This window comes from Anabrus simplex, chromosome 1, assembly GCF_040414725.1.
Source record: "Anabrus simplex isolate iqAnaSimp1 chromosome 1, ASM4041472v1, whole genome shotgun sequence".
Classification (NCBI taxonomy): Eukaryota; Metazoa; Arthropoda; class Insecta; order Orthoptera; family Tettigoniidae; genus Anabrus; species Anabrus simplex.
Genome location: NC_090265.1, coordinates 1,584,471,434 through 1,584,485,356, shown reverse-complemented (window position 1 = coordinate 1,584,485,356; position 13,923 = coordinate 1,584,471,434). Strand labels below are relative to the sequence as shown.

The 13,923-nt window shown below is 41.4% G+C and overlaps 1 protein-coding gene across 1 annotated transcript in view; it reads right to left on the bottom strand.

Annotated features, from left to right (window-relative positions):
- sev (sevenless) overlaps window positions 1–13,923 on the bottom strand; it is a 368,918-nt gene that overhangs the window by 158,670 nt on the left and 196,325 nt on the right. The window contains exons 15-16 of the mRNA XM_068226275.1: window positions 2,733–2,919; window positions 773–934 (exon numbers count right to left, since the gene is read on the bottom strand). Coding sequence (XP_068082376.1) covers window positions 773–934; window positions 2,733–2,919 — 349 coding nt within the window. The remainder of the gene's footprint in view (window positions 1–772; window positions 935–2,732; window positions 2,920–13,923) is intronic.

The window sequence follows — 13,923 nt, the reverse complement described above, 5'->3', positions numbered from 1 at the left end:
CGGCGGATTATATATCTAAAACAATAAGCATTCAATTATAAATTTCAGTATAATACCGTAGCGAAGCACGGGTATCTTGCTAGTCAGTTATATAGAAGTGCATAGTCTTTCAGCATATGTAGTTCCATTCACTTTCAAACACTCCTTCTGGGTGCTTAACTCTTTTGTCAGGCAGTGTATTTACAAAATTTGCACTTTTTTAATAATGGTAAATTAATTATATCATTGGAGTGTTTACAATCACTTTCTTCATGGCTGTCATTAAGTCAATCAGCCAATCAATCAATCATGGGGTGATCAAACCTTCTTACCAAACACAGAACATTTGGCCAACTTAGTATAATTGATATTGTAATTGCTATTCCTGAGGTAATTACTTATAATTATTCAGTAAATAAGATAAGGTTACTTTCCAATTCCTAGTTTTTCATTCTTTTTATAGCACTTTGCTAGATTTGAAAACATCTGTTGGCCATTCACATACATTAAATCATCTACCTCAATATGTTGCTTAGGTGCCAGAATTCTGTTATTAAATAAATACCCTCTGCTTCTCCTAGAAATACAAATTACTGAATATATCATAAGCAATGGCAAGGAACAAACAAGTGACAAATCAAGTCATATATATAAAGAGAGGAACTAGAATAGGAAAATACAATAGGATGTTTTGCCTTTGCCTCCTTTTCTTATGCTCCTTCTTCCCACTTTGACCTGTCATTATATTTATCCTGTTATGTGGTGTTCCTATTCATGAACAATCATACCATACCTTGAATATTAGGGTGTTGAAGATTAAATATTTGTACAGCCTTTTCTTTTTGACGAGGAAAGAACTCTTCAGCCATTGGTGCTTTGAAAAGTTTTGACCCTTCATAACTTCGTACAATCCAATACACAGAACGCCGGTCCATGTCTAAAGTAAGACCCATCACTGAAATGATAAACCAGATCAATTTTACTAATCCAAAACAGGTGTTAAAAAAAAAAAGTCAAATATGTTATTGTAGTAGGACTTTTATTGTGAAGTTTCTTTATGTGCGGATGATGGACGAGATCACCATTAAGATACCTCACTCGACCACTCCTATGTTTACTGCTAGTCCTGTTTCTGTTCTAGCAACTGAGAATCCACACAGGAATTTAGAATGCTCAAAACAAACTGAATCATATGAATTCATGCCACATCAGAAATTTGATCTACAGTAAATAATTGACTGAGTGGTCAGCGTCTGAGACTTCAGCACTCAGGTTTCATTCCTGGATGACTCATGGGATTTTAGTCATAAGTGATTAATTCCCTTGGCTTGGAGGCTGGGTGTTTGTACTGTCTCCAACATTCCTTCAACTACTACTACTACTACTACTACTACTACTACTACTATTACTACTACTACTACTACTACTACTACTACTAAACGTTTTCATTCCTCCCCTGAAGGGGGAGGCGGGCCTCTTAGATGGTGACACCGTCTCTCAGGCCAGGAGATTTGTTACGGTGAAGGAGATGTGCGGAAAAGGTGAGCGGGTGAGCGGCCGTGGCCTATACTACGAACTGTCCTGGCATTCGCCTTAGTGCAGTAGAATGGAAAACCACGGAAAATTCTCAGGACAGCTGAAGGGTGGGGCCAGGCGTGTAGTCCGGCACTGTGCCCCAGACCCGTCTCCCGAATGCAGAGGCGTAGGTAGAACCGTGGCCAACTTTCCTCTGCTCGGTTGGCCAGTCAGAGTACAGAGCTGTTGGACCACGGGCAAGCCGTGGCCTCTTAACGGACGAAACCCTAGGGCCGAAACCCACTCTGCATCTACCGACCTTACTTCAACTTGTATAATTTCCCCCATACACGGCAGATGCTGCCACTCTCAATGGAGGGCCTGTCTCTCAACTGTACCAGGCTAGCAAAAGCCTCAGAAAATCATTATTATCTAAATAATTCACTGTAACAAACTTCACGCACTACATCCTAGCACTCATATCCATATAATAAAAATTTTCACATACATTTATTTCAAATGAATGCCATTTAATCTACTGTTAGATAAGGTAAGATAAGATAATATATTTTATTTATCCTAGCATAGAGAGGTAATCCCCATCTTACACTTAGTCTTAACCTAATACACTATTACTAATAATAACTACATTTCATCATCATCATCATCATCATCTGCAGTTTCCAGCTATTGGCTGGGTCTGCTTACTAGTAACAACTACATTTAAATAATGCAAATAATAGTGATTATAATAATATTAAGAAAAGGAAATATCAAAATAATAATTTGCATGGATGAAATAATCTAACCTAGTGATTATTAAAAGAGAATTGTTTTATTTGTAACTTATGCACATATCGTACATACGAATATTAAATTAATCACAATACATGTATATACATGGTAGCAATGCTAAAATATCTTAATCTAAGAGAAGTAAATTTACCAATTAAAAAACGTAAGAAAAGAATACAAATTTCAAAGTGATATTGAAATATTGCCTTCAATACAGAGGTGAAGAGAAGAAAAATTGAGAATGGGGAGAAAACAATCCATGATAGGAAGAGGGAAACGGTGAAGAAGAGGCGTTTTGAAGTTAGAACTAGATCCTTCATTCCTGTTTTCCTAGTACTGTACAGTATTTCTACACAGGCAAATTTGAAAGCTGAATATTGATTGCATTGATTTATAAAGTTATTAAATCAAAAGAAAACAAAATAAATTATTGATTTGTTTACCTTGCTTTCCAGAGAAAATCTCTTCTGGATAATAAATCTTCTTATCTGCCCCATTGAGTCTAGCACATTCCACTGCATGGCCTGTTGACCAATAGATATATGCATGGATTGAGTCAATGTTGAGCTCCTTAGCCACTGTAAGTATGAGAGGTTCCTGTTGTGCCCCAAACAGGTTACCTCGGGTGATCTGTAAAATGTTGAACATTGAGTAATGAGAATGGTAGTGTTTTACACTATATACCCAAGACAGTTTATAGTCCACTTCTGTAAGTTTGTGGATAATCCTTTCAAGATTCTATCCTCATTAATAATATGGAGCAATATTTAGAAAACAGTCACATGACTTCCTCTTTATAAATAAAATGTTAAAACATCCAAGATGCTGAGGACCTTGAACAGACAATATAAAAAATTAACAGAGAATTTATGAAAACTGCATTACATTTTTCGACTGGCAGTAAATCTCTATGCTGTTTCTGGAGTGTATTGAATAACACATATCGTGTTATGGTACAGAAGATGAATTATGAGTTAATTGAGGGTCAGATGGTTAAAACTCCTAATTTTATTTTTCTTCAAATTACTCTTTAGCTACTAGTCTGTTAAGAGAAAAATAAGAATAAGAATAAGCCATCAAGTCTCTATGGGCTGACACCGTATTTAGCCAGTTTGAGTCCCGTTGATGGGAAAAAATTTCACCATCAGAACGCTGCAGTTGATATAATTCATAATTAATTAATTAATTGATGCTATCTAATTAAACTCGAGAGACCTGCACCTTTCAATGCATGTTATTGTTGTGTTATCGAAAGACAGCACTTAATTACAAGGACAGGTTTCATCTCTTAGTTTTGCGACATCTTCAGCTTAGAAGACAATAACCCATAACATGACAAATGACACATAATACAAAACACAGATAATGGATATGATAAAAAGTTTTAAAACGTTATGTGCCACAGTTGACGTCTTCTTTCCTCTTTGTGAAATACACTGTATCTTTATAATTTTTTTTTTTTGTTCCTTACATTACCAGGCAAGTTGGCCATGTAGTTAAGGGGGCGCGACTGTGAGCTTGCATCCGGGAGATAGTGGTTTGAATCCCACTGTCGGCAACCCTGAAGATGGTTTTCCGTGGTTTCCCATTTTCACACCAGGCTGTACCTTGATTAAGGCCACGGCTGCTTCCTTCCAACCTAGGCTTTTCCTATCCCATCGTCATCATAAGACCTATCTGTGTCGGTGCGACGTAAAGTCACTAGCAAAAAAAGAAAGTTCCTTAAATTAATGAATAATTATGTAAAACTTGGCATTGAGCCATGTACTCTATGTAATTTTATAGTAAAAGGTGAGATCATAGTTAGGAAAACTTCTCTCAATTGTAAAATGTTGTTCAATACAGATTTTTTTTTTGCTAGTGGCATTATGTCGCACCGACACAGATAGGTCTTATGGCGATGATGGGACAGGAAAGGCCTAGGAGTTGGAAGGAAGCGGCCATGGCCTTAATTAGGGTACAGCCCCAGCATTTACCTGGTGCGAAAATGGGAAAACATGGAAAACCATCTTCAGGACTGCCAACAGTGGAATTCGAACCCACTATCTCCCAGATGCAAGCTCACAACCGTGTGCTCCTAATTGGATGGCCAACTCGCCCAGTAATACAGATTTTAAGATCTTGAATCTTCCGGTGTTGTTAGATGTTATAGGAGTTTCCCTGCTGGCCCCTTTTGAACATGTCTAGACTTGCCTTGTTGATGACTGACTGAATACAAGCTGTTGAAATACTGTTACTCTGTCATTGGTATGATTCCAGCTGACTAGTCAGTCCGTTGACCTTCCAACATGCAACGCCCCCATCCTGGCTAGGTCAATGATATGCTGTAGTATACTTTTAGTGTTTATTTTAATTAAGTTTTTTTTTTTTTTTTTCAGGTATAATTCCGTTACTGTATGTTTTCTTATCCAGACAGTTTATAAATTTATTTATTCAAAAGTAGATTTGGCAGACTGAAGAACATAACAGTTATAAATTAACTGAGATAAAACTGAAAAGAGATGGCTTAAGATATCACAAGATATCTTTTTTAAGTTGCAGGTGAATCCTGGAGTTTTAGGCTACATACAGTAACTAATATTAATATAATGTCTATGATGTGTAACTAAGCATGCTGCGGGAGCAGAACATTCCAATGAATGGAGGCTGAGCTACATTCATTAATCCCAGCAAGAGATTAAAACATCACAAGTGACCAATTTACATGTTCCTTTCATATGTTGCTATTACTTTAATGTTATTTGTAAACTTCTAGGCAATATTTTCATATTGGTAATGTTATAGGTAGTTGTAAATTTTATTCATTCCTAAGATAAGCAGAATTAAACTGCATGGATTAATTTGAAGGAATCATAAAGGTCATCATGTTACTCAATTAAATGTTATTTTAAATGTGAAAAGAGGTAATGTACAATCTTTAGAAAATATTGAAAAAGTTAAATTATGCCATATTATAGCTGCAGGTGAAGATAAACCCCGTTATGTCTTGCACATATTTATTATGGTTACATGGGATAATTGAGTGTATTAATGATTCTACAATATCAATGAAAATAATTAGTAGTTATGAGCTGTCTTTGTAAAGGCATAATTCAGTACTTTGGACTCACTCACTCACTCACTCACTCACTCACTCACTCACTCACTCACTCACTCACTCACTCACTCACTCACTCACTCACTCACTCACTCACTCACTCACTCACTCACTCACTCACTCACTCACTCACTCACTCACTCACTCACTCACTCACTCACTCACTCACTCACTCACTCACTCACTCACTCACTCACTCACTCACTCACTCACTCACTCACTCACTCACTCACTCACTCACTCACTCACTCACTCACTCACTCACTCACTCACTCACTCACTCACTCACTCACTCACTCACTCACTCACTCACTCACTCACTCACTCACTCACTCACTCACTCACTCACTCACTCACTCACTCACTCACTCACTCACTCACTCACTCACTCACTCACTCACTCACTCACTCACTCACTCACTCACTCACTCACTCACTCACTCACTCACTCACTCACTCACTCACTCACTCACTCACTCACTCACTCACTCACTCACTCACTCACTCACTCACTCACTCACTCACTCACTCACTCACTCACTCACTCACTCACTCACTCACTCACTCACTCACTCACTCACTCACTCACTCACTCACTCACTCACTCACTCACTCACTCACTCACTCACTCACTCACTCACTCACTCACTCACTCACTCACTCACTCACTCACTCACTCACTCACTCACTCACTCACTCACTCACTCACTCACTCACTCACTCACTCACTCACTCACTCACTCACTCACTCACTCACTCACTCACTCACTCACTCACTCACTCACTCACTCACTCACTCACTCACTCACTCACTCACTCACTCACTCACTCACTCACTCACTCACTCACTCACTCACTCACTCACTCACTCACTCACTCACTCACTCACTCACTCACTCACTCACACTCACTCACTCACTCACTCACTCACTCACTCACTCACTCACTCACTCACTCACTCACTCACTCACTCACTCACTCACTCACTCACTCACTCACTCACTCACTCACTCACTCACTCACTCACTCACTCACTCACTCACTCACTCACTCACTCACTCACTCACTCACTCACTCACTCACTCACTCACTCACTCACTCACTCACTCACTCACTCACTCACTCACTCACTCACTCACTCACTCACTCACTCACTCACTCACTCACTCACTCACTCACTCACTCACTCACTCACTCACTCACTCACTCACTCACTCACTCACTCACTCACTCACTCACTCACTCACTCACTCACTCACTCACTCACTCACTCACTCACTCACTCACTCACTCACTCACTCACTCACTCACTCACTCACTCACTCACTCACTCACTCACTCACTCACTCACTCACTCACTCACTCACTCACTCACTCACTCACTCACTCACTCACTCACTCACTCACTCACTCACTCACTCACTCACTCACTCACTCACTCACTCACTCACTCACTCACTCACTCACTCACTCACTCACTCACTCACTCACTCACTCACTCACTCACTCACTCACTCACTCACTCACTCACTCACTCACTCACTCACTCACTCACTCACTCACTCACTCACTCACTCACTCACTCACTCACTCACTCACTCACTCACTCACTCACTCACTCACTCACTCACTCACTCACTCACTCACTCACTCACTCACTCACTCACTCACTCACTCACTCACTCACTCACTCACTCACTCACTCACTCACTCACTCACTCACTCACTCACTCACTCACTCACTCACTCACTCACTCACTCACTCACTCACTCACTCACTCACTCACTCACTCACTCACTCACTCACTCACTCACTCACTCACTCACTCACTCACTCACTCACTCACTCACTCACTCACTCACTCACTCACTCACTCACTCACTCACTCACTCACTCACTCACTCACTCACTCACTCACTCACTCACTCACTCACTCACTCACTCACTCACTCACTCACTCACTCACTCACTCACTCACTCACTCACTCACTCACTCACTCACTCACTCACTCACTCACTCACTCACTCACTCACTCACTCACTCACTCACTCACTCACTCACTCACTCACTCACTCACTCACTCACTCACTCACTCACTCACTCACTCACTCACTCACTCACTCACTCACTCACTCACTCACTCACTCACTCACTCACTCACTCACTCACTCACTCACTCACTCACTCACTCACTCACTCACTCACTCACTCACTCACTCACTCACTCACTCACTCACTCACTCACTCACTCACTCACTCACTCACTCACTCACTCACTCACTCACTCACTCACTCACTCACTCACTCACTCACTCACTCACTCACTCACTCACTCACTCACTCACTCACTCACTCACTCACTCACTCACTCACTCACTCACTCACTCACTCACTCACTCACTCACTCACTCACTCACTCACTCACTCACTCACTCACTCACTCACTCACTCACTCACTCACTCACTCACTCACTCACTCACTCACTCACTCACTCACTCACTCACTCACTCACTCACTCACTCACTCACTCACTCACTCACTCACTCACTCACTCACTCACTCACTCACTCACTCACTCACTCACTCACTCACTCACTCACTCACTCACTCACTCACTCACTCACTCACTCACTCACTCACTCACTCACTCACTCACTCACTCACTCACTCACTCACTCACTCACTCACTCACTCACTCACTCACTCACTCACTCACTCACTCACTCACTCACTCACTCACTCACTCACTCACTCACTCACTCACTCACTCACTCACTCACTCACTCACTCACTCACTCACTCACTCACTCACTCACTCACTCACTCACTCACTCACTCACTCACTCACTCACTCACTCACTCACTCACTCACTCACTCACTCACTCACTCACTCACTCACTCACTCACTCACTCACTCACTCACTCACTCACTCACTCACTCACTCACTCACTCACTCACTCACTCACTCACTCACTCACTCACTCACTCACTCACTCACTCACTCACTCACTCACTCACTCACTCACTCACTCACTCACTCACTCACTCACTCACTCACTCACTCACTCACTCACTCACTCACTCACTCACTCACTCACTCACTCACTCACTCACTCACTCACTCACTCACTCACTCACTCACTCACTCACTCACTCACTCACTCACTCACTCACTCACTCACTCACTCACTCACTCACTCACTCACTCACTCACTCACTCACTCACTCACTCACTCACTCACTCACTCACTCACTCACTCACTCACTCACTCACTCACTCACTCACTCACTCACTCACTCACTCACTCACTCACTCACTCACTCACTCACTCACTCACTCACTCACTCACTCACTCACTCACTCACTCACTCACTCACTCACTCACTCACTCACTCACTCACTCACTCACTCACTCACTCACTCACTCACTCACTCACTCACTCACTCACTCACTCACTCACTCACTCACTCACTCACTCACTCACTCACTCACTCACTCACTCACTCACTCACTCACTCACTCACTCACTCACTCACTCACTCACTCACTCACTCACTCACTCACTCACTCACTCACTCACTCACTCACTCACTCACTCACTCACTCACTCACTCACTCACTCACTCACTCACTCACTCACTCACTCACTCACTCACTCACTCACTCACTCACTCACTCACTCACTCACTCACTCACTCACTCACTCACTCACTCACTCACTCACTCACTCACTCACTCACTCACTCACTCACTCACTCACTCACTCACTCACTCACTCACTCACTCACTCACTCACTCACTCACTCACTCACTCACTCACTCACTCACTCACTCACTCACTCACTCACTCACTCACTCACTCACTCACTCACTCACTCACTCACTCACTCACTCACTCACTCACTCACTCACTCACTCACTCACTCACTCACTCACTCACTCACTCACTCACTCACTCACTCACTCACTCACTCACTCACTCACTCACTCACTCACTCACTCACTCACTCACTCACTCACTCACTCACTCACTCACTCACTCACTCACTCACTCACTCACTCACTCACTCACTCAATCACTCACTCAATCACTCACTCACTCACTCACTCACTCACTCACTCACTCACTCACTCACTCACTCACTCACTCACTCACTCACTCACTCACTCACTCACTCACTCACTCACTCACTCACTCACTCACTCACTCACTCACTCACTCACTCACTCACTCACTCACTCACCTGCATTTAGTGCAGTCGCCCAGGTGGCAGATTCCTTATCTGTTGTTTTCCTAGCCTTTTCTTAAATTATTGTAAAGAGATTACAAATGTATTGAACATCTCCCTTGGTAAGTTATTCCAATCCCTAACTCCCCTTCCTATAAACGAATATTTGCCCCAATTTTCACCTTGAATTCCAACTTTATCTTCATATTGTGATCTTTCCTACTTTTAAAGACACCACTCAAACGTATTCATCTACTGATGTCCTCCCACGCCATCTCTCCACTGACAGCTCGGAACATACCACTTATATGGTTGAAAAATGAAATCAACATACCACTTAGTCAAGCAGCTCGTCTCCTTTCTCCCAAGTCTTGAGTTAAGATCCAAGATTTTAACTCAAGCCTTTAAGATGTAATGACTGGTGTTCTGTATATTGGTGGTTTACGTTGTTTTTACTATCTAGATTAATTTGACACTTACGATACTTTGCCAGTGTGCAGTGGAGTCCGATTGAAGTATAAACATCGTAACCTCAATTTTGACAAAAATGTTTCTTACAATACTGTGCCTTTCCAGGGATGATATATTAAGCTGAATTGGAGTAGGGATCTTTGAATTAAAATTAAATTAAATGAATAAATAAGAGGAATATTACTCTGTGTCTTCATGATGATCATCCTTCTTACATCCTGGACTTATCGCCCTGTGATTTCCATTTGTTTGGACCACTTAAAGAAGCCCTAGGAAGGCAACAATTTAAAGATGACGAGAGTGGTGGTGGTAATTATTATTTTAAGAGGATGTAGAACTAGGCAACCATCCTCTACATAACACTAATCAGAGGGAAAAATGGAAGGGATCTGACACTTCGAAAAATGAAGATATCGGCCAAAGGAAGACAAGGGCCGTGAAGGGCGTGAAAATGAAAGACTCCCTAGGCCTCAATAGTAATACCGTCAGGGTCTGAAAAAATGAAGAGTTCACCAAGGGAGGTTAGATAGGATATATGAAAGTGAGGAGCCTGGCACAAGTAAGTGGAAGACCGAGCTCGATAGCTGCAGTCACTTAAGTGCGGCCAGTATCCAGTATTCGGGAGATAGTAGGTTCGAACCCCACTGTCGGCAGCCCTGAAAATGGTTTTCCGTGGTTTCCTATTTTCGACCAGGCAAATGCTGGGGCTGTACCTTAAATAAGGCCACGACCGCTTCCTTCCCACTCCTAGCCCTTCCCTGTCCCATTGTCGCCATAAGACCTATCTGTGTCGGTGCGACGTAAAGCAACTAGCAAACAAGTAAGTGGAAGCAATGCCACGACTCAGCTAGGAATCCCATGGTTGCCAACCCACACTCCAAAGTACAGAGCCCCTGAGGACCCTTTTAATCACCTCTTACAACAGGCAGGGGATACTGTGGGTGTTATTATACCTCCCCAACCCACAGGGGGAGAAGATGACGAGGGTGTAGAAGACTTCATGCGCAACTGGCCGGTGACACGAGCTTGTTCTTTTTATGATGAGGGCATCAAAGAGCTCCCCATATGCTGGGACAAATGCATTTCCAAAGCATGAAACTATGTGGAAAAATAAATTGTAATTGCCTTGGATTTTTTAATAAATGAATTTAAATAAAAAATAAAATCCCATTTATATTTGATCCCCAACTTGTAGGCATATGTCAGGTATACATGAAGAAATAACATTTTTTTCTGCCAGTGGGTCATGCAAACATCTTTTGTGATTGGACTTTTGGTCTCATGAAAAGAAAGTACCGGATGACAGATGTCTCAGTCATTTAAGATAGCACAAAACTTAACAAAGCTGTCATCGTATAAGCAATGAACTTCATTATTAGGCCTGTATTGGTGGATATGACTTATTTTCTTAATGAAAGTTTTATGGACCACCTAATCAATACACTATTCTTTTTACTAGGACTAGTTTCAGTTGATACAAATGGCCATCTTCAGCTATTCATAGCAGGATAGTTTAAATAATGACATAGTGTCATTAAAATTGAATGTCTTAATACAAATGTCATATAGAACTGAATATTAAAAAGCTATGATCACAAACACGGTCGCAAAAACACACATATGTACATACATACATACATACATACATACATACATACATACATACATTACCATTATAGACTGTTGTGCCTTTCAGCATTCAGTCTGCAAGCCTCTGTGAATTTATTAAACGTCGCCACAATCCTCGATTGGCAGCTAGTGTTGTGGCCTCATTTAGTTCTATACCTCTTATCTTTAAATCGTTAGAAACTGAGTCTAACCATCGTCGTCTTGGTCTACCTCTACTTCTATAACCCTCTATAGCAGAGTCCATTATTCTCCTCCATTCGCCTCACATGACCCCACCACCGAAGCCGGTTTATGCATACAGCTTCATCCATCGAGTTAATTCCTAAATTAGCCTTTATCTCCTCATTCCGAGTACCATCCTGCCATTGTTCCCACCTGTTTGTACCAGCAATCATTCTTGCTACTTTCATGTCTGTTACTTCGAACTTATGAATAAGATATCCTGAGTCCACCCAGCTTTCGCTTCCGTAAAGCAAAGTTGGTCTGAAAACAGACCGATGTAAAGATAGTTTCGTCTGGGAGTTGACCTCCTTCTTACAGAATACTGTTGATCGCAACTGCGAGCTCACTGCATTAGCTTTACGACATCTTGATTCAATCTCACTTACTATATTACCATCCTGGGAGAACACACAACCTAAATACTTGAAATTATCGACCTGTTCCAGCTTTGTATCATCAATCTGACATTCAGTTCTGTTGAATTTCTTACCTACTGACATCAATTTAGTCTTCGAGAGGCTAATTTTCATACCATACTCATTGCACATATTTTCAAGTTCCAAGATATTAGACTGCAGGCTTTCGGCACAATCTGCCATTAAGACCAAGTCGTCAGCATAGGCCAGACTGCTCACCACATTTCCACCTAATTGAATCCCTCCCTGCCATTTTATACCTTTCAGCAGATGATCCATGTAAACTACGAACAGCAAAGGTGAAAGATTACAGCCTTGTCTAACCCCTGTAAGTACCCTGAACCAAGAACTCATTCTACCATCAATTCTCACTGAAGCCCAATTGTCAACATAAATACCTTTGATTGATTTTATTAATCTACCTTTAATTCTATAGTCCCCCAGTATGGCGAACAACTTTTCCCTCGGTATCCTGTCATATGCTTTCTCTAGATCTACGAAACATAAACACAACTGCCTATTCCTCTCGTAGCATTTTTCAATTACCTGGCGCATACTGAAGATCTGATCCTGACAGCCTCTCTGTGGTCTGAAACCACACTGGGTTTCATCCAACTTCCTCTCAACGACTGATCATACCCTCCCTTCCAAGATGCCAGTGAATATTTTGCCTGGTATACTAATCAATGAGATACCTCAAGAAATTGTTGAGGAATGCGAAAACAGGTTTGTACCTTTAAGGGTGGTAAGGAATGGTAAAGACCCACCTTATTATAATAGAGAAATAAAGAGACTAAGAAGGAGGTGCAGACTGGAAAGAAATAGAGTTAGAAATGGCTGTGGAAGTAAGGAGAAATTGAAGGAACTTGCTAGAAAATTGAATCTAGCAAAGAAGGCAGCTAAGGATAACATGATGGCAAGCATAATTGGCAGTCATACAAATTTTAGTGAAAAATGGAAGGGTATGTATAGGTATTTTAAGGCAGAAACAGGTTCCAAGAAGGACATTCCAGGAATATATAATGAACAAGGGGAGTGTGTATGTGAGGATCTTCAAATGGCACAAGTATTCAGTCAGCATTATGTAAAGAGAGTTGGTTACAAGGATAATGTCGAGATAGAGGAGGAGACTAAGGCCAAAGAAGTATTAAAATTTACATATGATAACAATGACATTTACAATAAGCTACAAAAGTTGAAAAATAGAAAAGCGGCTGGAATTGATCAGATTTCTGGGGTATACTAAAGGCAATGGGTTGGGATATAGTACCATATCTGAAGTACTTATTTGATTATTGTTTGGTCGGAGGAGCTATACCAGATGAATGGAGAGTTGCTATAGTAGCCCCTGTGTATAAAAGAAAGGGTGATAGACATAAAGCTGAAAATTACAGGCCAGTAAGTTTGACATGCATTGTATGTAAGCTTTGGGAAGGCATTCTTTCTGATTATATTAGACATGTTTGTGAAATTAATAACTGGTTCGATAGAAGGCAATTTGGTTTTAGGAAAGGTTATTCCACTGAAGCTCAACTTGTAGGATTCCAGCAAGATATAGCAGAT